Raw genomic sequence first — 27,768 nt, forward strand, 5'->3', positions numbered from 1 at the left:
AATGGTGGCACCTGCAAACTTTGGTCTAGGGATCACCTGTTTCATCATTCAATCTCAATGCTTTGAGAGCTTTGTGAGGAGGCATTTAGGGTTAGGGTTAATCTGAGTCATGTTTCTTGTTGCTACTAAGCTCACCATGGCATGTGTACTGGTTGGTGAAGAAAACGATGCTGAAAGTAAGTTATGGATTCAGCACTGTGTTGTCTGCCTGAACTATATCACCTGTTTTTGCTTCTAGTTCCTTTCCCTAGAATAAGATGTTCAGGGACACTAGGTAATATAACCAATTTATTCTTTTCCTGTCCATGAAGAAATGTCCATATTTTTTTTTAATTTGCAGCAGATGTTTTCACACACTTTGGGGGAGATTATTTTTTGTCCCCATGGTGCCATGCTTGTCTGCCATTCCAGATGTTCAAAGCATTGATTTTTTTTTAATATAGAAGGAGCCCAGCTGCAAGAAAATCTTTCCATTTCTATTAGAAGGAGAGCCTTCTGGCAAAATTCATTGTGGAATGTGTGAAGATGGGACAACCAGAAGATCAGGGACAAAAAAAGATGGAATAACAGAATGAAAGGGAAGAAATGGGGACATGTATCCCTGGGTAAAACAGGAAGAAAAAAAGAGCAGATGGAGGAGATTACAAACTCAGAATTTGGCTTGAGATTCTTCCTGCCAGGAAGATTTCACAATAAAAGATTTTGCATACCTTTACTTCATGCAGGCTGACAACTTGCAATTATTCATAAGTTAACAAGAAATGTGCCTTGAAAATCTTGAGGAAGGGAAGACAATATCTTCTCTTTGAAGGATTGACATACAGAAAACAGATTAGATTATTCTCTTTATGGTTCCAGATTTAGTGACAGTGATTTTCAAAGTGGAAGATTAAAGTAAAATAGAGAACTTTCTAACCACTAGAGTGTTAAGCGATGCAAGAAATTTCTTGGGGGAGACAGTATGTCATGATAATCCAGAAGTTCAAGCAGTTGCTGGACACTCACTCACCTTTCAGGATGTTGTAGAGAGAATGCTCCTACTGTACATTCCATTTCTAAAATTCTAAGATTCTGTGTTTCCAGACTTGTGCCTTCTCATCCTTTTTTGTTGTTCAGTCTGTGGGTCCTTCACTACTGTAATATTTCCACCAAGAAATGGAAAAATGAAAGCAATTTCAAATCTTTTCATTTGTAAACCAGTTAGTCCATATCCACCAAAAATAGGTGCCAATACAAAGATTTATTAAATACCTTCTGCTTTCATAAAACATTATGCTAGGTGCCAGGGAGAAATAACAAAAAATAACATAGCCCATTCTACTGGAAGACACTGGGAATGCAATAAGAAAATAAATGTAAGATGATTTGAGGAAGAGAGAGAATACACTAATTCTGAAGGCGGTAAAGGAACATGTTAAGGGAAGATTCTACAGAGCAAGATGTACCTGAGACTAGTAGTATTTTTACCCAATATATGGTTTTTAGATTACCAAGAAATCTTATTCTAAATAATCAATATAGTGAATATAATAGGGAAAGAAATAAGCATATCTTAAGTGCCTATTTTAGGTAAGACTCTATGCTAAACACATTTGCAAGTACTATCACATTTGATTAACTTTATCTTTTTCACTACATGTAGTGACTCAATTTTAATTCAACAAACTTTTATTAAACAGCTTTGATCTCATGAGTACTGCATTTGGTGTTGATATATAATTCAAAATCAGTATTTTTTTGCCATTATAAAACTTAAATTCTACTGAGGATTGGGGTAAGGAGGAGGAAACAACACACATACCATTAATTCAATAATAGATAAAATAATTTTAGGTTGATGGGAAAAAAGGAAAGTCAATTGAGGGATCAAAAAGGCCTGAAAAAGATTGCATTTGGAATTATTTTGGAGGGATTTGAAGATTAATTCAAGAGGCAGATGAAATGACAAGAGAAAGCATTACAGGCATGGGGGATAGTCTCTGCAAAGATATCATGGGTGGAGAGACAGATGGAATATCATGAATGAAGAATAGCAATAAGATCAGTTTGGATGGAATATAAAAGGCACAAGGAGGGGGAGGTATACAAAGACAAGTTAGACTCTAATTGCAAAGAGCTTTAAACATCACACAAAAGTAGTTGATTTTAGAAGTCAATAAGAAACCACTGAAAATTTTTGAGCAAGAGTCTGTTCTTAGAACCACCCTTTAGGTATACCATTTTGGAAACTATATATATGATTGGAAAAGGGGGATGATGGGATTATGATAACCAAATGACCAAGTAAGGAGCTACATTGTATGATAGTGGAAGAGATGGGGTTTTGATCTATTTTACCACTTAGTCCAATGTGATCTTTAGCAAGGAACTAGAAATTGAGTGGATGCCCCTCAGTTGAAGAATGGCTAAATAAGTTATGGCATATGAATGTAATGGAATATTAATTGTTCTGTAAGAAATGATGAGTATGATGATTTCAGAAAAGCCTGGAAAGTCTTATATGAATTGATGCTAAGTGAAGTGAGTAGTACCAAGAGAACATGGTACACAGTAACAAGATTATGTGATGATCAGCTCTGGACTTGGCTCTTTTTAACAATAAGATAATTCATGACAGTTTCAATAGACTTAGCATGTAAAACGTCATCCACATCCAGAGATAGAGAGAGCTATAGAGATTGAATGTGGATCAAAACATACTATTTTGGGGCAGCTAGTTGGTGTAGTGGATAGAGCACCAGCCCTGAAGTTAGGAGGACCTGAGTTCAAATTTGAACTCAGACACTTAACATTTCCTATCTGTGTAACCCTGGGCAAGTCACTTAACCATAACTGCCTAAGGCAAAAACCAACAACAATTAAAAAAAAAAACATACTATTTCAACACTGTTATTGTTGTTTCTTTGCTTGGTTTTTCTTTTTTCTTGTATTTTTTTTCCATTTTGATCTGAATTGTACATGTTAAATCTGTATCAGATTCCTTGCTATCTTGGGGAGTAGGAGAGAGGAGAGGGAAAAACGTTTGGAACACAAGGTTTTGGAAAGGTGAGTGTTGAAAACTATGTTTGCATACATTTTGAAAAATAAAATGCTATTAAAAGAGAGATGTAATATTATTTGTATTATTACACTTAGTTTTGAACTCCTGAAAGCAGCTAGGTGAAACAATGGGTAAAGCTCTGGAATCTGCAAGAGTGCATTCAAATGCAATCTCAGATACTTAATAACTTTATGCCCATTGTTTGTAACCACTTTCTGAGTTCATTTCTTCATCTATAAATGGGGATAACAACTTATTATTGTAGTGAGGATCAAATGAGTTAATATTTTGCAAACTTAAAGTTACATATAAATCCTAGTACACCTGGACTTTTTTCCTATCTCAATAAGACAGATTTTACTTGTCAACAACAAAAAATATTCTTTTGACCCAATTCAGCCTTCTCAGAATCACAGTATCATAATTTTGGAGCTAGAAGGACACTTTAAGATCATTAACCCAGCCCATGACTTTTAAAGAGGAGAAAAACCTCATTTGTATTGGTTCCAAAGAAGAGAGAAGGAAATGGGGAGAGGGACCTGGGCTGCCTGAAGACCACAGAGGTTAACTGATTTGTCCAATATCATAGAAATTTTAACCATCAAAGCCATGACTTTAAATATAAACCACTGAATTCCAAATACTTTTTATAGCATCTGTTCTGGCCCCTAAACCCCTCAGAAATCAAGGATGAGAGATGGAGACTTTTCAAATTCTCAGAATTATTGACAATTGTGATTCTTAAAACCACATCATCTAACTACAATTCGAGCATTCTTAATGTTTTAGATCGTGCTTCTTCATTTGGACAGGAGAAGGAAATTTCTTTCTTTCTTTTTTTTTTTTTTTTTGCTTTTTTTTTTAATTTAAAATTTTCTGGTTATACATGCACATTCATTTTTAAACGCATTTTCTTATGAATTATGTTGGGATAGAAAAATTATAACACAAGGGAAAAAACATGATATAAAAAACAAGAAAAAGAAAAAAAAGTGAACATAGCATGTGTTAATTTACATTCACTCTACATAGTTCTCTCTCTGGTTGCAGATGGCATTTTCATCCAAAGTCTATTGGGATTGCCTTGGATCACTGAACTACTAAGAAGAACTAAGTCTTTCATAGTTGATCATTATACAATCTTGCTGTTACTGTATACAATGTATTCCTGGTTCTGCTTGTTTCACTTAGCATCAGTTCATATAATCTCTCCAGGCATTTTTAAAGTCAGCTTGTTGAGATCTTTTTAAACAAAGCAATAATATTTAATTACTTTCCTATCCCTTAATTTATTTAACCATTCTCCAATTGGCATTTACTCATTTTCCAATTCTTTGCCACTACAAAAAGAGCTGCTACAAACATTTTTGCACATGAGAAGGAAATTTCTACTCTAATCACATATCACTACAAAAAAAAATCTAGTTTCTGGATTGTTTTCAGTTCAGAGTTTTTTTTTGCTATAGGATTCTGGTTATTATTATTATTATTCTTTTAATCTCCTATAGTGTCTAGTACATTAGAGCTCTCTGTCTAGAAGCCAATTAGTGTTTGTTGAATGAGTGTTTCAAATTCTGTCACACTGAATTTTGAAATTCCTCAGTTTCTTCATATGCATTCAATCTCTTAAAATTCTATTACCTTTCCATTTTGTCTTTTTTTCTTTACCCCGGTTTCTATGGCAAAAGAAATCTCTTAAAAGAAAGGATATATATGAGTTAGAATTAAGATAGCAGAACTATAACTCAGCTGTTTCTTTCCTTCCCTACCTAGGATCTTAGGCTAAAGCAGCGCTTCCTAATTACGAAATTTGTCCTCATTTTCTTCAACTTTTAAAAAAAAAATCATTCTAGGTCATAGTCAAGGAGCTTGGAAAATCTAGTTCTGTCTAATAGCCCAGCTTTGAAGTAGGTAGGTGTCACCAGGGATTTCCTTTTATATCACTTCAAATTTCAACAAATATTTATTAAATGCTAAGATCTAATGACTGAAGGGATGGGGTGGGAATACAGAGACAAATCAAATAAAGCTTCTGGATACAAACAGCTTCAAATCTAATTGAAGTTCACTTTTATATTGTAGAATTTTTTATGATTACAACCCAACCTACATACATTTTCCTATCTATCCATCCATCCATCTATCTATCTATCTGTCTGTCTGTCTGATCTATGTGTGTGAGCTCCTCTCAACATTCCTTAAAAGAAAGCACTGAATGTATTATACCCATTTTGCAGATAAGGAATTAAGATCATAAAAAGACCTCAAAATTCCTATTTTTAGTTAAGAGCAGAGATAAAAATCAGGTTCTTCTTTTTCTTTTTCTTTTTTTTATCTTCCAGATAAAGGTTATTTCCACATATCAAGATGTCTCTGTATGAAATCAGAAAGAAAAGGACTGAGGAGAGAAAGCTGAGCTGGCATGACTACAAGAGAAATAGGTTATGTTTTCTCCTGTTTAACCCCTAAAAATTCAGGTTATCTAGTTGCCATGAACAATAGAAATAAATCAGAGCCCCTGTTCTGGAGATTTGTGGTAGTCATCTAAACATTTTTGTAAGATGGGCAGGAAAACCAAGATTATCCTGAGGAACAGGAATTTAGAGAGAGAATACAAATCCAAGGTTACACAGTCAGGATTTTTTTCTATTCTAAATAGGAGAAATTTACATATTATACAAGAAGTAGCAGTGCCAAAATTATAATCTAGGTTTGTTTTTGTTTGTTTGTTTTTGTTTTGGAATTTTTTTTTTTGGTAGCTAGATGATTTAATGAATAGGGCTCTGGTCCTAAGGTCAAGAAGACTTGAATTCAAATATAGGCTCAGACAAGCAACATGATTTAGGCTGCTTGCCTTAGCTTCTTCAATGCTAAAATAAAACTAATGATAGCATTTACCTTCCAGAGTTATTGTGAGAATCAAACAAGATAATATTTGTAAAATGTTTAGCAGAGTTTGGCACTTAGTAGGCAGTTAATAAATGCTTGTTCCTTTCCTTTCTTTTTTGTTATGTTATGGATTAGTCAGTGCACCAAAACAAAACACATGGTGGGTAGGAACAGGATCACTGATTAATGGTATAGGGAACTCCCAGGTGAGTAAATTCCTTCTGAAAATGTAAATGTGCACCTGTTTTGTAATATTTTTTTGGAGTTTCCTGAGGTAATGAGAAATTATATGATTTGCTCATGATCATATGGTTTGTATGTCTCAGAAACTAGGTCTTCTTGATTCTGAGACTTGCTTTCTATTTACTATATCATTCCAGCTCTCATTTAGAACTTTTTGTTTGTGTGTATGTATGTATATGTGTATAATCATATATGTATACATATAGATACATGCTGCATATGTATGTATATGTGTGTATGTTTGTGCATAATCAAATATATACAAAATACATACATATCTATATAACCATGTATACATACAATGTATATACACATATATTAAATATATGTATATACATTGACATACATATGTCATATTGTAAATATATACATATTGTATGTAATATAATTTAAGTTGGGGTATGAAAGGCACTAGTATCTGGGAGCTTCAAATATAGATGTAATGACAGTACATTCTTCACAGGTAACAAAATATGTTCATAGAATCTTTTCATTCAATGATTGTCCATAAAGTGTTTTTTTTTGTTGTTGTTATTATTATTTTTTAACCCAAAGTTCTCATGAAATTTTCCATCAGACGCAGAGAACAGGAGCAGAGAACAATTTAAATCCATGGATGTGTACTTATACTGATAAAAGCCTCAGACCACACAAAAATGAAAGAAATTTTGCTGCCTAAGCAAGGGCAGAAATCACCCAGAGGCACTAATCTTTAAATGTAGTTTACAGTGTAGAATATTTTCTGCATGAAACACTGTCAAATTTTAAGAGGTTGTTTTATAAGTTGAAGGATTATTGTTAACTGTAAAAATCTCTCTTTTTTTCTCTTTTGCCTCAAAAATATTTTAAGCCAGATTCTGCAGTTGCAGGTGGGAGGAATTTACCCACTCTTCAGTAAAGTATATCCGCACCATCACCAGATTCTGATGATTCAACACAAGCATTTCTCAATGAGCAATGCCATTAAACAAATTCCCAATTCTGCACCTGGTGTCCCGTTTTCTGCAGGCTCCAGATGCATTCATACAGTAATTATGACACCGGTAGTCAACAGAGAAGCAAACTATCCAAATGAATGACGATAAAAAGAAGAGAAAATAAGCAGATACAAAAAGACAAGCAGAATAAGAAAGTTCTAAGGTTTCACCTCATACTTATATTGGCAATAATAATAATAAACATTGAAGTGACCAAGGAAAGCTGAGCACACATATTCTTAATCAAATATAAAATTGTCTAACTGACCTTGAAAACTATTTGGAACATAAGAGGTAGAAAACTAACCCAACTCATCAACCCAGTGATCTCACTCCTGGCCAAGAAGGTGAGAAAAAATGAGGGTCTATGTATTCCAACTTAGTGTTTCTTATGGTCACAAGAAAAATTATAAATAAAGTGCTTGTCAGTTTAGAAATGGATGAAAAAAAAAGATGAATAAGTTGTGATACACAGATGTAATAGAATGTCAAAATTTCTTTATATGAAGCAATTTATAAGGGATAAATATATAGCAACACTTGCATAAAGTGATATAGAGTGAAGAATGAAGAATTAGGAGAAAATATGCATGAGTATTAAAATAGTATAAATTCACTGAAAGACAGACAAGCTATGATGAATGAAAATGACTAATGCCAATCCCATCGAATAGCTGATGAAACATATTTCTTTTGTCTTAGTTGAGAAGTAAAGAATGACACCTAGAGAATGTTTTATGGAGAATCAACTTGGAATAGTGGACAAAGAGCTAACTTTAGCATTAAGAAGACATACTTTGAAGTCTTACTACTGAGATATATAAATAGAAAAATACATAAATAAATATAGATAGAAATATGGATGGATAGATCATCTATCAATCAATATTTATCTATCATTCATCCATTCGTCTGTCTATCTATCTATCTATCATCTATCAATTCAACTATTCAATTTGTGTCCCAAGCCAAGTGATTTAATTGCTATGTGTTCCAGATAATTCTTTAAGAAGTCAAACTGAGGAATAGATACTGTAGAAGGTCTTTTCTCATTGCAAATATTTTGAACTACAAAAAAAAAATAGAAAGGGGCTGAGGATGAGGGGGAAAATGTTGTCTATTCAGGAAGGTAAAGTCTCTATATGTTGATTTTGCCTAATTTGTTTTTCTGCCACAAGATGTGTTTGTAGAGAGCAGAGTACAGTATATCAGGAAATGACTTTGGTATAAAAATAAAAGGCATCGACAAAACATTAGGAACACAAAGAAACACATAGATGAAATCCCTTGATCCAAAGGTGCTGTGAATTTTGATCAGAAAAAAGTCAAAAAGAAGATATAAGCAATCTGGGGGAATATCATATTTTCCAAACACTTTTAGATTAAAGGTTCAAAATCTATTCTAAAGAAACAAAAAAATGACATTTGTATTTCAATATAATTGGATTCCATTATAATCTGATATATTTTATTTTATGAATTTTAAAAATTGATTCAATTAAAGGTTCATTGGCTTCACCAAATTGTCAACGGGTCTATGACACACACACACACACACACACACACACACACACACACACAAAAGAAGAGCTTCTGTAATATTAGTAACAATGATTAGTCCCTTTTTTGGTCATCTTTATCATTTCGCTATTTGGCATTTGCTTCTTAAGCTCACAGAGGTTATTTCTTTAATTTCTCTTATTAATTATTTGAAACAACAATTCATATTATAATTATTTTCAAATCTTTTTGCTTCATTTTTTTTAAAGCAATATCCATTGGAAGGAATGGCTCTTTCTCTTTCCCCCAACCTCTCCCCGCCCTTCATTCTCCTTCTTTCTCTCTCTCTCACAAATATAAATATGTTTAGTATGTGTATATGTATAATATCAGACTGCAAACAGAGATTTTTCATGCAATTATATTTTCCCCAATTGATAGCACTTTTCCTTCTTATTCTGGTTTACGCAAAATCTTTTCAATGTAATGTAACCATTTTTTTTTCCTGTTGTACTTTCCTCTATCCTGATTTGTTTAAGCACTCTTGACCAGTCCTTTTTATGAAAAAATATCAAATTCTGTTGTTTTCTCAATGTTTTTGTTATTTTTAATGGTGAAATCTTAAATGGTGTATGATGTAAGATGTTGGCCTAAATCTAACACTGTTTTTCTTTGTTAGAAGGGATGTTTCTAGGGATGGGGAAAGTGCTGAGTATCAATAAATCAACCAATAAACATTTACTATGTGCCAGACATTATGCTTATTGGGAAATGACTGCTATAAACAATCAACCAAACAAAGGATCCCAACAGATCCATAAAAGTTTTTTTTTAAATACCTTGGGTAAAACAAGAAAGTTTTTGTGTACAAAAGCTTAAAATAGAAATGCCTTCAAAAAAAGTTCGTTTAAGAAGGTAACATCTGAATGTGTTTTTTCTCCAACAACAACAAGAAAAGATGATTCTCTTTTTTTTTTTTCAAAATCCCATAGCCCATTCCTTTCGCCAGTTTTCTTGATAAGCTAATACTACAGCACTGTGCAAAGCAATTATTCTAACAGCTTCCATGGTGATATTCACAGTCGAACTAACAACTCTATAGGTTAAGTGACACTTTCATGCTTTTTTCTAATAGCAAGTCCATTCATAGTCTCCTCTTTTTTCCTTCCAAAAGGAATTGTGTTGGAATTACAATTATACTTAACTCCCATACTTTGAATAATCTATTCTTTTAATTAATAAAGGAATTCTTTTAAAATATAGATCATATTCTTGTAAATTTGGGGAGAAGTTTGGTCATTTATCATATGATAGCCAAACAAACTTTTAAGGATGAGTCTGTCCACGTTTATAGGGTCCTCAGAAGAGAAACTTATAGTCCAACCATAAGCATTCCAAGTCTTTCCAGATTGGAAAGACATACCTGATTTTAGGCTTTATAGGATGACAGACGGAAACTTAGAGGCAATCTGGGTCCAAAGCATTCATGCATAAGAAGGAAAAAACCTGAAACCTAGAAATGAGATTTGTGCAAGATAATGCAAGTAATAAATGACATAGATTCTGAACTTTGATCCTCTGTCCTTACACCCACCACAATGGAATATGTCTCTCTATTCTGCCAAAATAGCTGCAGAGAATTCAAGGTTATCTCCACCCTTTGATGAAGCATCAGAAGTAAACTTAGTGGACAATTTATGAGAGGTGAGAAGTCTCAGTCAGAGAAGTGAATTGGCCATGATTGAGGATGATGAGTTAGGGTAATATTTAGATTACAGAAGTACCACATACAGGATGAGTACATTGTGAACTAGGACTGCCTGAAATTCATCACTTACAAATCCTATTTAGAGCTGACCTAAGCTGGCACCTGTTCAAGCTCTAGATTTGAGGATTTGAGGCAGCATCTGGGGAAGAGATGTTACAGCTTTGAAGGGTGGTTTTCAGAATATATTTTATACATCTACGATCATTTCCTCCCTGTCAAATAATAGTTGTCCAAAGATTTCAGAGGCATTTCCCATGCCTTCATTCCAACATTAATTATGATCATAGATTTAGAATTACAAGGGACTTAGTAGGTCACATAGTTCACTTTCTTTCCCTGCCTATTTTTTTTTTTTTGTTATTGTTATTCAGTAGTTCCAGTTATGTGACTATGATCTCATCTGGGGTTTTCTTGACAAAGATAATGAAGTGGTTTGCCATTTCCTTCTCCAGCTCATTTTATAGACGAGCTTAGTGAGGCAAACTGGGTGAAGTGACTTGCCCAGAGTCACACAAATAGTGTCAGAGGTCAGATATGAATACCATTTAGCTACCCCTCCCCTATTTTAATGGGGTTGAGGAAACTGAAGTCAGAGTTTAAGAGCAGCTCATACAGATGATTAAATGTCTGTCAGGATATGAATCCAAGTCTGGTTGGCTCCAACTTCACTGTCTTACTTTATATAATGCTGCTTCTTTCTCTTCTAACATGTGTAAGAAATTCCACAAATCATGGGAGGTGGAGGTTGGAATCTGTTCCCTATCCTTGAAATGTCTTCCATTTGCTTGTTAAATTCTACTATGATTCTTTAAAGTCTGGCTTAAATGACACTTCTTCCAAGGAATCATCCATGACACATTTCCAGTTAATCATAAATTCCCTAGGGCCTCAAAAATCATGTGTGTCAAAGATCATCTCAAACAATCAGATCAAAAAATCCCTTTATAATGCCTCCAACCTTTGCTTGAAAGTTTCTAGGCAGGACAAGCTTACTGCCTATGTCTGGCTGACATGATAATAGATTGTCAGCCTTGGAATCCAGAAGACCTACTAACTAAATTTGGCCTGACCTCTCCTGCATATGGCAGCTCTTCAAGGATGAAAATGGCTTATCACTTCTCCTTTGACAAGGATCTCTAATACTTGATTTCTTGGTGGTGGGTTTTGTGTGTGTGTGAGGGGAAGGGGTGAAAGGGAAATTAATGACTTTGACCTCAGAAAGAACTTCCAGTACAGCAAATCTTCCACAAAATTATTTTTAACTCAGCATTACACTTTTCCTGAGGAAACCAAGAGGTTAATTGATGTGCTAATGTTAGATGAAATACTTGAATCCACATCTCCCTGACTCCGAGTCCTGACCTCTTTTTACTATATCTCACTTTTTCACATAAAATTATATATTTTAAGGAAGTTCCTTATCTGAAGTTGATCACCAACTGATCTATTTTGGATACCACAACTCATCGACTATTTGGGGGATGGTTTTTTCTAGTCCTTTTGAAGTTTAGTTTAAGTTCCAATTTTTATATGAGGCCATTCCTGATAAACCCTTCCCTTCCCTGATGTTTCCTTTCTTTTCAAATAACTTTACTTGCATATATTTTATACATATGTATCTGTGTGGATATTTTTCCCCAGTAAAATATAAATTCTACCAAGGTCAGGGAATGTTTCATTTTGTAATAGTATATCCAGAGTGAAAAATTTGTAAAACAAGATTTTGCAAAGGTGAATGTTGAAAACTATCTTTGCATGTATTTGGAAATTATTATTAAATATTAATTAATAAAAATATAATTAAATATTAAGATATTATATATATATATATATTATAAAATATTTAAAAAATAAATTTTTTTAAATTTTTAAAAATTATTAAAATATTATCTAAAAATAGTAGACCCAGAGTATGGCACCTAGTAGGTACTTATTAATGCTTCTTGATTTAAATTTGGCAGTATTGGTGGTAACTACTCAGATGACATTCATTTGATTAAGTGTTGAAGCACTAGCATTATAATCACAGGGGGAAAAAGGAGACAACATAATTGAGTGCTGCATTGGGCAGACTAGCCTTCAAGTGCCCTACATTTAGAGAAAGGCTGGGGAAGCTATAGAAGACTGCACTGTGGGTAGGATATGAGCTGGGTCTTTAAATATAAGCAGACTTTCTGTGGTAGAAGGGATGGGGCAACAGTTCAATTACAGCAAGAAACTTTTCTGAAAATGAACTAGCTTTTAGACTGCCATTTACTTGAAGAGTATCCCTCAACATGATGCCTAAAAAGCACAAAAAATGATGGTGTTGGTGATCTATGTCATGGCCTCGTTTCTAGTGACCATAAGCTAGACATATGCCATTTTCCAACTCTGACACTGGCCTTTAGAGTGAGTGCATCCAGGGATGCTTTATGACAATCAGAATCAAGAATTGAGATTCTGATTACTTGTGGTCATTAAAACCTAATGACTTTTTGGAGAAGGTGAAGAGGCCATCATCCTGGGGGCCTGAGCCAAATTAGAGAACATTTAATTTCATATTGCTTGTCCCTATTCCCTTTGCAATTTCAACTAAATATAATATGATAATAAAAAGACCAACATCAGTTCAGGCAATACTTTGATTGCCTGTCAGGGTAAAGAAAGTGACCCTGAGTTCTTGAAGGCTCTGCCACTGGGATTCAAACTCTGACAGGTCCCAACTGTAAATGATATCAGTCCCTATTTCACTGCCAGACTTCCAAGCCATTATTTAAGAATTGTTTAATTCAGCTGTGAAAAACTCATAGACAAAGTCTCTGGAACCAAGAAAATTTTTGTTTTTTGTTTCAGCAGCTCTTAAAACTATCGAATAATGAGGCATGAGGTAGGGGGAAAGGTAGGAATACTACTATACTACTACCAAGTAACATTTATAAATAACAGGAATTTGCAAAACACTTTGTAGACAACTTCACTGAAACAACAGCCTAAGTTTGAAGTAACCCTGTGAAGTTTATCCTTTTGGCTTTTTGTTTGACTTCTATTAATTTTGATCTGGACATGTGATTTTATTAGTGTATGAAACTCTTTGGTGTCCAGTTGTTTTTCAGTCATGTCTGATTCTTCATAACTCAATTTAATATTTTCTTGCAGATACTGGAGTAGTTTGCCTTTTTCTTCTCCAGATAATTTTACACATGAGGAAACTGAGGCAAACAGTGTCAAATGACTTCTCTAGGAACACACCACTAATGACATTCAAAAGCCACATGAGTCTTCCTGATTCCCAACTTGGTGCCCTATCCACTGGGCTACCTCACTTGCTTATATATAAAATTCTCCCAAAGTGGGAGAATTTGTCTATTACCCACGGAAATGAGAATTTATATGCTTCAATCAATGCTACATAGACAAGCTGGATCAGTAACAGGATTTATACCAAAGGTTTCCTGGCTCTTAAATAAGATATCACAAACATTAGTGTCCCTTACTAACTAAAACTGAGGCTAGCAAACATTAAATATGGGATGTATATTCAGTCATCTTCTTGCCATCCCAATCAACCAGTATGTCAGACTGCTATGTATTTCTGGAAGCAGCAAACACAAAGATGTAGTCAGGGATATTTGATATACAGAAGCACACGTTCTTTCTACCTAGGTCTAGTTTCTGGCTCTTCAATACACAAGTAACAAGATTAGTCCTTCTAACTTAAAGGTTTCTGTGCAGCAAGTCAGACGGAGTATGTGAGACTTGCATTCAGAAAAGTCTGAATTCAAGATCTTCTTCAGATATTTATTATCTGTGTGACCTTGGTGAAATCATTTAAACTCTCAGCCTCAGTTTCCCTATCTATAAAATAGGATAACAATACCTCCTATTTTCAAAGGTATAGATCAAATGAAATTCTCTCTCCCTTCCTACTCTCCCCCTCATCTCTGTCTTTCTCTGTACATATATACACATTTATACATATGCAGGTGTTGATATCTATACATAATATTGCTTTGTAAATATCTATTATTATTACTACCTTTATATAGTACTTATTTTGTCCCAGGAACTAAGCTAATTACTTTAAAATTATTCTCTCATATGATCCATTGTACTGATAAGGATCATCTCAACCAATCTGTACATGAGTATAGCTAGATGTCACAGTGTATAGAGCACCAGGCCCGGAATCAAGAATACCTGAGTTCAAATTCAGCCTCGTGTACTTATTAGTTATGTGTGTTTTAGCCTGTTTGTCTCAGCTTCCTCATCTGTAAAATGAGCTGGAAAAAGAAATGGTAAACCATGCTAGTATCTTTTCCAAGAAAATTCCAAATGGTGTCATAAAATGTTGGACACAACTGAAAACAGCTAAATAACAACATATGCATGTATAAAAACATACACCCTTTTCTTCACTCACACTGCCTTCATCTTCATTTAAGCTTTTATCATATCTTACCTGAAATATTGTATTAACCTTTTCATTGATCTGTTTGCCCCTAGTTTTTTTTTTAATTCTCCAATTTATTATTTACATAAAACCACACTGATATTCCTAAAGCACAAGTCTGACCATTTTAGTTCTCTGATCATATAGCTTGAATAGGCGCCTATGACTTATAAGCTCAAATACAAAAACTATTTGCCATTTAAAACTTGTTGTGATCAGGTTCGTATCTATTTCTTCCAGACTTATTTTACATGATTCTCCTTGCATCCTCTATCTGCTAACCAAATTGGCTTGCTGTCTGTTTCCAATAAATTACTCTCAATTTCTATCCACATGCATTTGCATGAGCTCTGCATGCCTGAAATTTTCCCTTTCTTCTCTTAGAATCCTCAGCACTCTTCAAGGGTCAGACCAAATGATCTACAAAAGGAGTTCTCTGATTCCTTCCAGTTGTCAGCATTCTGTTGTTACCAAATTATTTTTATTCATTTTATATCTATGGGCCTGTTGTTTCCCCCAAAAGAATATAATCTCCTTACTGGCCAATATTGTTCTGCTTTTTGACTATTTCCCAGAATTTGTGGGGTAAGAATTCATGTACTGCCCAGCTATAATCTTAGATCTTAGAATTGAAAAGGCCCTCAAGAGTGTCTAGCTATTTAAGCCCATCTTACATCCTATTCATGAGTTCCTTCAATTTCCCAGAGAGATTAAATATTTCCAATGTTGGGAAGCTCAATGACCTGAAAGGAAATGTCATCCATTTCTGTAACCTCTCATTTTGAAGGCCTCAGATATACTGAACCAAAAAATTCTTTACTATAACTTCTATCCATCATGTCTACTTTTGTTCTGTAAATTTATATCCTCACTTTGAAATATTTGAATACATGCCACATATCCCCCTATTTTTTTTTCTTCTCCAAGTTCAAGGGAGAAGTCAGATGGCAGAAGAAATGGCTGCCTCCCTCCCTTGAGTGACATTTTCCTCTGTAAAATAAAGGAAAAGAATACATTCAGGGAATCACATGGCACCAGAGAAAACCAGAGTGCTCAAAAAGAGCACTTACAAATGTACTGAATACAAGCATCTTCATCCTACATAAATATTTACTTAAAATAACGGACTGTGTGGAATAAAAGTTATTGAAATTGGATTTTTATCAGAATCAATCTTTCTTAGCATGTGGCTATGAGCAAAGAGTAGGAAAAAGAAGTCTTGGTAAAGAATGAGAATTCATTAATATCCCAGGGACAAAAATACTCTAACAACAACAACAAAAACTGAATGCACCAAGAGTGGAGGGCAAAATTCTCCTCGTGGAGCATGAAATAAATAGATTGGTCGGGGGAGGTATTGGATCTGACCAATTCAGGCTGCAACAGCAAACAGAGGTGATGAAAACCATCATGTGCAATTCAACCTCAAAACACAAGCAAATATGCATAAAATGCCCAAACAGAAGCAGTGGAATTGTCTGCTCCTTAAAATAATTTGTTATGCATTGGCTGATTCAGATGCTTTTTCCAGAGATGGATCATGTTAAGGTTATAAAGAAATATGTGCCCCTCAGTGACTTTTGTGGATATACATGGTAATCATTTTTCCTAAACTCGTTGACTTCATATCTAAAAGAAATATAAATTTTCATCACTGCAAGAGCCATGTCTCTGAGAGAATATAAACTTCTTGAGGGGAAGAAGCATGAGTATTTTTATCTTTGGATCTCCACTGACCACATTTCTTTTTGACTCACAGTTGGCCCTTAATGATCATTGTTGCTGTTGTCTGTTTCAATGCCTTACTACCAAAGAATGTCCTCTCCAGTTCCAGATGGTGACATGTTCCTTCCCAAATGCAGAATATACTATAGCTTTTGCTATAGTATATATAGCTCTTTGGCCAGGGAAGCTGCTTATTGGTCGATGGTATGCAGACCTTAGCCCTGGTGATATAATCTTTCTCTGGCAGGTTCTATTGAGTGAGTTTACTCCTAAAAATCCCAGCTTCCTCCAGATACTGATTTATCTGTGCCTTTGAAAAGCTACTTCAAGCCTAAATGGTATGGAAAGGTTCACAAATATAAAAACCCTAAAATTTCAGTTTAGATATTTCTTTAGAAGTTTTAACTTTTATAGTGTAGACCTTATTGACTGTCTACTGTGGCTGATGGACCTCTTCTTGGAATACTATTTTAAAATGCATATGATAAAATACATATTACAAAGAAAACCAGTTATAGAAATGACAGTATATTTTTCCTTCACACAGTTTCAGAGATCTCCAGAAAGCTCTTTGAGAAGGCTGTCAACATTTTATTATGAATCATTGTAATTAAAAAATTTAATCGGGCCATCAAAATATGGACAAACAAGAAAGTGTCTGTCTACAAGAAACTTCTAATTTAAGAGGGGAAGGCAGCATAAAAAAGATAGGAAGTAGAAAAGGGAGAAAACTAATGGGCAGAAGGAAGAGAAGTGAGTAGAGTGAGATGAGCTGAAAATAAATGACCAAGGGAGGAACCTCTCTCTTAGTGAAGGGAGAGATGGCCTTAAATTCAAGAGGATATCAGATCAAGTCTTATCTCTAACATATACTGGTTATTAAATTCTCGAGACAAGTAACTTAGCCTTTCACTATGAAACATAGGTGCCAACCTACATCTGTAGAGAAAGTTTCTTCATTAGGAAATTTCTACACCAATGAAATCGTATTTCATTGATGTAGCATGAAATCTCTATTATATAATTTCTAGATAGCATAGTAGATACCACTAATTGTACACAATTAGTGATATGGCCCTGGGCAAGATGTTTAACTTCTGTTTGCCTCAATTTTTCCAACTGTTAAATGGTAATAATAATAATAGCACCTACCTTAAAATCCTTAACATAATTTGTAATGGAGTCATTTTTTAGTCCTGTCTGACTCTCCATAACTCTATTTAGGATTTTCTTGGTAAAGATACTGAAGGGGTTTGCCATTTCTTTCTCCAATTTATTTTATAGGTGAGGAAACTGAGATAAATAGGGTTAAGTGACTTGCCCACAGCTGGTAAGTGTTTGAGGGTCAGATTTGAACTGAGGTCCTCCTGACTCTTGGCTCAATACTCCATCCATTGCATCAAGTAGTAGCCCCTTAGCTATTATTGGAACATAATAGATGCTTCATAAATAATTATTTTCTTCTTCCTTTCCTGATTTTTCTAGAGACACACTAAAAATATTTGAAAAGCAATGTAAATTGACATTTCAGTGTGAATTAATTTAGTGTTTAATCATCCTGGAGCACAAAGTATATCAATGGCTCTCAGACCTCTATTGGGTGCATCTCATGTGATCCTCATAGTAACCCTACTAGGAAGTTCGGATAATCATCATCCTCATCCCCATTTTACAGAAGAGGGAATTTACAGAGTTAGGACTTATCCAAGGTGATGCTGCTAACAAGAGATAAAGCAAAACTTAGATACTCTGTCTTAAGAGCTAATGGTCTTATTATTATATCACACAAGTTTCCACAGAGAAGGACAAAAGAGTTAGGGAGACATTTAAAGGAGTAATTTTTGTGATTTGGGGCTTTTTTCCCACCTCTCTGATAAATGGTTTGAATTTGACTTGAAAGAAAAACTACTGGCTAAACTGGGTTTGAAGTATTATCTATGAATTTCAATTACCTCCCCCTAACACTTTTCCTCTCCCTTACCATGCATAATCAGACACTTTCTGCACTATCATACAGTTTTTCTTGAAGTATTTTTCTACTCTTGAGAACTGAGAGTTTCCAGTCCATCTACCCTTCATCATCTACATTTATTGATTAGGGAAAACAACACATAAATACACATATAGGCACTCAGAAATGGGACTGAGGTAGTAGGATTCATAAATAAAAACTCCCAGTTATGTAGCATTTAAAACTTTTAAAACAACTTTCAATAACCTGCTAAAGGAGTAGACGCGAATATTGTTCTCCTCTTACAAATAAGGAAACTGAGCCTTTGAGAGTTGAGGTAATAATAATAATGATAATAATAGTGATTTAAATAATATAAATATTTATATAGGTAACACCTTAGATAAAATTAGTTTTACACTCATCTATAAAATGGGGATAATAATAAACCTACCTCTTGGGGTTGTTGTGAGGATAAAATTAGATAATAATTATCAGCCTGGACTATTCTAAATTCTGTATGTATCATCATCATCATCATTATAATTATTACTATTACTAATTATTAGCTTTGAGTTTTTCAAAGAGTCTTGGAAATATTATCCCATTTTATCCTCACAATGATGCTAGTAGGTCAGTGCTATTATTAGAGTGTCAGGTGAGGGTATGGCACAGGGCAGCAATATGCTTTTTTTCCCCCTTTGCAATTTTTAAAAATTGATGATAGTTTATTTTTCCAATTATATATAAAACAAATTTTAACTTTATTTTTAATTTCAAATTTTCTCTTTTTTTCTTTCTCCTCCCTCTCTTCTGAGATGGTAAGTTCTACATATCTTACAATATTCTTGAATGGGGAAGAAACCAGATAAAAAATAGAGAAATGTTTAACAAAATAAATAAAAATACTATAGAAACTAATGTTAATACATGTTTTACTATATTAATATATGACTGGCAGGGATTCTAATACATAGTTAGTGGCCCTGTTTCCATTTGAATTTGATTATCACTGCCATTATTATCCCCATTTTACAGAAGACAAAACTGATACATACTGATTTGTTGAGGGTCACAAAGGTAGTAAGTATATGAGCCTGATTTGTACCTAAATCTTCCCGACCCCAAATTAAACCCTAACATACAAATTCATCTAGCTGCCTATTTTCCATCCAGCTAGAAAGTGATGGAACAAGGTTCCAGTTCTGGTCTCCTGGACCCCTCAATCACTACCCTTTCTACTATGCAACACTGCTCATCTTATTCCTTCCAGTCAGCTCATGAGTGAGTTCTGGCACACTGAGGGCTTTTGGAAGAATTCTCAATATGATTTTCCTGAAAAATTTTCTGCAAATAGCACAATCTGCACTGAGGCAAATGACACAAAAGCACTCAGTTGAAGAACTAGACTGAAACATTGGCAAATCACTCCAGTGGGACTTGGGCTTGCATGAGTTTACCTGGCAGCTTTCTGTTTTTTTTTTTTTGTTTTTTGTTTTTTTTCCATATTCTTGACAAACCAGGTACTAAGCTCTGTCTCTAAAGCTGCTGAAGGACTGAGGGCATTGGATGCAATTCAACATCTTCTAAACCAACTTCCCCATGGCAAAACTCTTAACTATTCCCTTGATATAGACTTGGCTGTTAAGTTCCTGCGACGTCCTGACTATACTTTCCAGGGATAGCCACACTCAAGCAGGAATTCAATGATCATAAAACACTCTTCTCTTTTTCAGTATCCATGGTAGCATTTGAAGGACCCAGATTCGCTGGAGAAATGACATCCTAGAAAAAGTCTCTAGAGGGAGATGATTCTAAACTCATCCTCTGATGGCTATCCATTTGGTCTTAAGAAAATCATTTAAATTTCCTCAGACTCAGTTTCCTCATTTATTAAACCACATCATTGTATTAAATGGCACTGTCATTCTAATGTCACCTATGTGAATTATTATTATCTATATGACTTCCCTGAAGTCACTTAACCTCTGTGCCTTAGCTCCTCATCTGTAAGGAGGTTGCCCCAGATGGCTTCTAGGGTACTTTCCAGATCTAGATTTAATTTTCTATGATCTTTTCTGTTTCCATTTTTCTTTTTCTTTTTTTTTATTTGTCCTTTCTTTATTGTTCTTTATCATTTCTACACTGCTCACTAAAACTACTCAGATCACCCAAATTGAGGATCAAGCTACCAGCTACAAAAGATTCCTTTTCCTGTGAATACTTGGTTTTTCCCTCATCACAATGATATGCACACAACAGCCACTTAATAAATGTTCTTTGAAATAGATTCATTTTAAAAAGAATTTAATAAATTCTACATGCAAGACATTATGCTAGATATGAGGATAGAAAATAAAAATTGTCATAATCTCTTCCCTCATATAAGATTTAGACAAATACATATGACACAAGATAGACTATAAAAAAACAGGGGCAACTAGGTAGCGCAGTGGATAGAGCACTAGCCCTGAAGTCAGGAGGACTTGAGTTCAAATTTGGTCTCAGACACTTAATACTTCCTGACTGTGTGATCCTGGGCAAGTCACTTAATCCCAAATGCCTCAGGAAAAACAAACAAAAACCCAACAAAAACAAAGAAACCATAAAGGTGTGATCCATAAGATAAGTGAGATGGGAGTACTGAGAGTGGGGAATTCAGGGGAGGCTTTGAAAAAAGATAGGAATGTCAATAGGGAGAGATAAAAATGAGTACATTTCAGGCTTGAGATGCAGTCTGCATGAATCCACATATGATGAGGAAGGCAAGGAAAGATCATCCTCATAGTCACCACCTTGGCCTTTTGTTCACCAAAGGTTCCTGCATAAAGATTCTACTCTTATCCACTGTCCAAGCATTAACTACCCACTGTAGTGGGTACTCCTTCACTCATTTTCTAGGACTTCTCTTTGATCACTCTTCTTACTTCATAGTTGCAAATGAAGTCAAGGGCCCAGCTTCAATATCCACTTTCTACCAATATGATCTTCAGCACTTTCTACTGATAAGTGTGAATCTTTAGTTCTTCATCTAGAAAATTAGAGGATTGGCAAAAATGATTTTTAAGTTTCTTTCCAATGCTTCATCTGTATGTGATCGGTGCAATTTGAAGGATATTTGTTGTTCAGTAATTTTTTTTTTCAATTGTGTTCAACTCTTAGTGATGCATTTTGAGGTTTTCTTGGCAAAAATACTGGAGTAGTTTGTCATTTCCTTCTCCAGATCATTTTACCAATGAGAAAACTAAGGCAAACAGGGTTAAATGACTTGCCCAGAATTACACAGTTGTTAAATTATCTGAAGGTTAATTTGAACTCATGAGGATGAGTCTTCCTGACTCCAGACCCAGCCCTCTATGCACTTCCACACCTTGCTGCTCCTTCTGGGAACAAAATTAATTGATTAATATATGCCTGTTAATTCCTTTATTAGCCATCTTTGACACATGGATCTTCTTAGATTGTTAGAGGTAAAGAATGATCAGGGTTCAAAGGGTCATCTCTATAAAACCATTCCTGAATACAAATTACTTCTGCAACATTCAGTTGTTTCTTGAAGACCTCTAGGGAAGGGAAACTCAGCAAACTACAAGATAAGCCATTTCTCTCTGGCAAGGTCAACAGCTCACAAAAGCAATAGAGATTGTTGACTCCCATGGTTCAGTTTTAGGTAAGATTGGAATTGATTCTGTGTCAATGCCCTTTTAAAGGTCACTTTGGCCCACTTAACTTTTTCCCTATTTATTCATCACTGAGAATATTTTTACAAAGGTACCATCCAGGTGGCAGAGAGTGGCAATAGCTTATGGCTTCCTATTACTAAGATATATGTCTGGCTGAGGTGGGAGGCTCATGATGTGAGATTCAACATGACCTCAGGATGATCAGTCTGCAGGAAAACAGAGCCTCTGTAAAAGCATCTATGATTATTTGCATACTGTGTGTTTATTGGTAGAACAGAACAATACATGCACTCTTGTACCTTCCCAGGAGCCCTAAGAAGGTCATCTAATGTCAAGCTGCTTCTTTGGTTTGGTAATCATAATGTAGCAGGAAAATTGCATGGGCATATGCGACCAAGATAATTTGTCACTTTTATAAAAGGGAAAAAATGAATTGGAAGAGAACTTTAACTTTGTTCCTATCTGTCCTCTCTTTTCCCTTGATGTAGCCCAACATGACATGGCAGAATATGTTCTATGAGAATCATTAATGTACTATGAGAAGTCAAAGACACAAGTAGGTCAGAATGTACCTCAAATATATGGCAAGGAAACCTCAAAAATGGAGCTTTTCAGAGAACAAACAGTACAGAGAATGAGCAATCAAAAATATAAAATCTGAAAGATGAATTAGAGATCAGTTAAAAAATTAATCTAAAAACTGGGTGATTAAAAAATAAATTATACAATATACAATCCATACAAGAGGACAGCAAATCATATTGAATATACATCTTAACAAACCTCATAGTTGTTGTCTAGTCCAAGAGTCCCTAAGCCCTTTTTGTATATTATTGGTACCCTGTTGGCAGTATGAAGTCTATGGACCCTTTCTCAGAATCATGTTTTCAAATCATTAAAAGGAATGCTAAATTTTAGTTATATGTTATATAGAAGCCTTTCCTATAAACATATTTTAAATAACTATAGAAAATGCTAAATTCCACTTATATATTAGTTGTAATTATTTTCCCCCTCATCCAAATTCACTGACCTCTTAAAATCTACCAAATAATCACTTGGAGTTTGATCCTGAGTTAAGAACCCTTGACATAGTCCAATTCTGTTAGGACTGTGGGGAAACTGAAACTTAAAGAGGTAAATTTAGATTTTAGTTTTATTATTTATAAAATGAATTCAGGGGCACCTAATGAACTCTAAGGTCTTTGTCAACTACATGACCTACAATCCTACATGCCTTTCTCAAGACAAATAGATTGTTAAAGGCAGAGTGAAAACCAGAATTCTGGTTTTCAGATTCCCAGCCTATTCTATATAATCTCTGCTGCTTCCTCAGTACTGCCATAATATTGTAATTAGAAGATCTGGAATAAAAAGATGTAGGAGACTGACACATAGTGTACAGTTATAGGAGTGGGAAGAGGAAGCATCTCAGAATGCCTTCTGTTGGGGTAAGGTGCCAAGGCGCTCCTCTCTGAGAAGGAGTGCCATTTTAACTAAGATAATGCCAGTCACCTCTCCCAAGTTGGGGATGCAATTCTGTAGGGGTCATGCAAAGAGTTTTATAAATGTGGGGAGGGGGGCTTCACAACTCTCCCCACTTCTACTTCTAAGTGTTTGGTAGCAAAGGATCTGGTATGAAGCTAACAGCAAAAACTGAAGAAATAAGTGAAGAGTACATGTGATAGGAAAAGATTGGGAGTAAGCACACTCTCCAGTTTCTAATGGCACAATTACTACTGAATATGATTGTGAGAGCGTCTGTCTCACAGTTAAGTTTTTTTTTTTTTTTTCAAGTGACGGTGCAAACATCATACAGCTTTTCAGCTTGCAGCTGTCAAAGTTGATTTACAGAGATCCAGCTAGAAAACTAGGGAATCAATTAGAGGAACTTCAACCCACACAGTGGTCTTTGATACATTGAGGTGGTTCCCAAATCACAGAGGAAAGCGCCATGGCTTCCAACAGCAAGCATCAGAACAATGAGAGTTTCAAAGCCGATTTCTTTCAACTTCTGACAAAAATGATTCTCCTGGGTTTCGGTGTCTAAAATAATGACTGTTTTAGTGATAAAATAGCTTTTCACAGGGATTTTTAAAAAAGAAAGTTTCCCCTTCCTATTAAACTATCTCAATTATAGTGTCTTTAATATGAGCTACAGAGTAAGCTGATTAAAGCAATTAATAAGCTCTTCTCCAATTATCTTATCTTCCTTATCAAAATGCAATCACCCTGACTACTCTAGAGGAAAGAAAATAACACATAGGGAAAAAAATTAGCCTGATAAAAGAAATAATGATCTTCTCCTTTAAATGAACTATAAACAAACATAAGACCATGTTTCTCTATACAAGATTATAGACATCAAGGTATGGTCTTATACCCCCAAAGAGAAACAAACTGGGGAGATATTGCAGAAAGTCAGAGACAGATTGAATGGAGCAGCAACTTCGGTGCTTCATCTTAGATTAGTAAAGAACAGAACACTTACTGACAACTTGTGAATATTCCTCTAGGTTCCCAACTTTTTGTCAAGCATGATTTGGAGAGGATATAACTGAGTTTATTCAACTTTTGGGTTCACACTGAGAGGTTGTTTATGAAAGTTGATTCCATAGGTCTGGCAGGTGCTATATTAATCACAGATACTTGATTTAGATCAATATCAGAAACACCTCACCTTCCAAGGGGCCACTGAATGCAAAAGGTCTATTATCTAAATCACTCAGCTCCGGCTTTTCCTGATCTTGCTATTAACTCTTCATCCTTGACAAATGCACTGAAAAATTCTAGAATGAAAATCCTCTCTGAATTAAAACTAGAACCCTTTCCCCAAACAAATACCAACCTCCAATTTTTTTTTTATATTATGAGACAATGACACTTCCATAGATTTAAAAAGCAGAAAAAAGAGACAGATTTCAAAGTAAAGGAAAAGAAAAAAAAATAGCAGGAGTTTTAAAAAAGTCATATTTTTCTTACCGGTATAAATGCATGCTGCATAGCTTGCTCACATTTTTTTAAGGAAGCAATAGTATCCCACAAATACTGATAGTCCACAGCATGGGAAGCATTTGGCCGGTCCATGGTGAAGGCTGATACCACTCTAACTGAGCTCAAACAACCCAGTGGAAAGGGGAGGGGAAAAAAAAAGGGACTGCAGATCTGTTACATAAACTTCTTAATTAGATCTGCTACACAAACTGCTATCTTAGGACTGAAAAAGTTAATCAGAGCATTTCTTTCAGGGGATAACTGGGCATGAGACAGATGTTGTCATTGGGAAGGCTTTTTCATTCCCACACTTGTGAAAAGCAAGGCCATCTATGTTCTAGCCGTCTGCATGCTGGTCTGTCAATACTGCACATACCATAAGTGTGTGGGGGAGAGGGGTAGTAGGAGGAGAGATGTGAGAAATTTTTCTAGCCAAAGATTTGGATAGCAAGTCATAAGAGAAGACATTGAGGAACTTGGGGACAGTGAGCAGAATTTCATGATGAAATAAAGGCACCCACACATATTTATATAGTAGAAAGTCATGTATTACAGTGTGTTCAAGGATTTTACACAGAGAAACTAGATATATGTTCATTTTTTCAGTTGTGTCTGATTCTGGGAAACCTCATTTGAAGTTTTCTTGCAAAGATATATAAGCAGTTTGCCATTTCTGTCTCTAGCTCATTTTACAGATGAGGAAATTGAGGCAAACAGAATTAAGTGATTCACTCAGGGTCATATAGTTAGTGAGTTTCTAACTCATTTAGATTGAGCCTTCCTGATTCCTCTGGGCTATCTAATTGTCCAGAAATAATAATCTATTTAATGCTTCCTATCCATAATGTACTTTCCCTCCAACAAAGTATGAAAGTGACAGTAGTAATCTCATTTCACAGATAATGAAACTAAGGCTCCACGAATTAAAGGATTTGTTCAAGGTCACATATATAGTAAGTAGTAGAATTTCTGTGAGTGCCAGATAAAGAATCAGAGAAGCTGGATTGGAATTTCATACTTACTGCTGCCCATGTAACTTCGAACAAATCATTTTCCTTTTTCTTTACTTTTCTGTAAAATGATGGGGGAGAGTAAACTAGATCATGTTTAAACACTATAGCATTATGATTCCAAATTCAATTCACTTTTCACTATCAACTAGGTTATCTAGTTCTTTACTTGGTTCAGGAATACCTTTTACAATATTTTATTCATGGAATGGTGCATTCAGTGACAAGAAACTCACTATCTTGTACTTTGTGTACTTTTGTATAGCTTTAACTGGTTGAAAATTCTTCATTATGCTGAACCTGAATTCTCCATTCTATAACTTATATTCAGTGGTTCTAAGAATGTTTATAGGTATAAGGAGAAATCTAATTATTCTATTACTAGTCTATAAGTTTTTGAAGAAAATGATCATGTCCGTTCTTACTCTATTTTCATCAATTCTCTCTTCTATGCTATGATTTAGCCCTATCACAATCCTTGATTTCTTCTTTTGGGCAAGTTCCTGTTTGTCAGCATTGCTCCTAAAAAAGGGGAAATGAAAATATGGCACAATATTCCAGGCGTATTCTGACAGGTGAATGATATACTGGGAGATCATCCATTTCACTCTGGATTTTACTTTTCTGAATGTATTCTAGGATTAAATTAATTGTTTTGGAGGCCAGTCATGTCACACTGTATATGCATGTATATATACATGTTTATTATACACACATAGATAAAATATACAAAAACACAAATGATAACAACAATTTATATTTACATAGTTTATTGTTGTTAATAATGTAACAATCTGATGCGTCAGCTACATATACAGAATGTGGTTAGTCACATGTCAAGTCTCTTGACATTTTGTTGTAAGATCTGGAAGTAATGTTTTCTGCACCTTCTTTCAGGCTCTCTCTCTGATGGATACTTTAATTGCTACTGCCCTTATTATTACTAGGCTATCTGCTCCAGCACAATTTATTTGTGACTCTCCCTGAAGACTAGTTAGAAGCTTCAGTGACTGTAAAATACCGTCAATGTCTTATGTTATAGGCTCGGGTCAATTTGGCTTCCCGTGTTCTACAGTGTACATTTTCCCAGGAGCTATACAAAAAGATTGTGAATAGCAAAAAGCATCCATGGCTGAAAAATAGTCCTTACATATTTTAATATCTAAAACAATGAACTCAGAGCTATAAAAGTGTCAGATCTGAGAGCTACAAAGGATCTCAGAAGGTATCCATTAAAACCTTCCCCCTAATACATGAATCCTTTCTGACAAACGGTTATCCCAGCATTACCCAAAGACCTTCAGGGAAAAAGAACTTAATGCCTAAGGAAGTAATCTGCTGCATTGTTGAAAAGTTCTAATTGCTATACAGATTATTCTATTGGGTTGAAACCTGCCTTTCAGGCAAATGGTAAAATTTAAAGATAAAAATTTTTAGCAATCATTTAATCCAATTTTCTTGTTAGACTCTTTTGCACTTGCTTTGAGAGACTTAGAAGTTTATACAGAAGAGGCAAATTTGGACAATGATGCTCAAAGTAAAAAAATCTTTATCAG

General features: G+C 34.8%; 1 protein-coding gene across 14 annotated transcripts in view; it reads right to left on the reverse strand.

Moving 5' to 3' along the window:
* Window positions 1-27,768, reverse strand: part of DLG2 (discs large MAGUK scaffold protein 2) — a 2,591,935-nt gene that overhangs the window by 966,513 nt on the left and 1,597,654 nt on the right. The window contains exon 1 of one of the 14 annotated variants that reach the window (XM_051987244.1): window positions 25,191-25,474. The exons of 12 other annotated variants lie outside the window; for them this stretch is intronic. In XM_051987244.1, coding sequence (XP_051843204.1) covers window positions 25,191-25,295 — 105 coding nt within the window. In that variant the 5' untranslated portion in view covers window positions 25,296-25,474. Of the gene's footprint in view, window positions 1-25,190; window positions 25,475-27,768 lie in introns of those variants that run through there. One more of the 14 variants, XM_051987246.1, reaches the window with a different exon arrangement.

Source organism: Antechinus flavipes, chromosome 3 (assembly GCF_016432865.1).
Source record: "Antechinus flavipes isolate AdamAnt ecotype Samford, QLD, Australia chromosome 3, AdamAnt_v2, whole genome shotgun sequence".
Taxonomy (NCBI): Eukaryota; Metazoa; Chordata; class Mammalia; order Dasyuromorphia; family Dasyuridae; genus Antechinus; species Antechinus flavipes.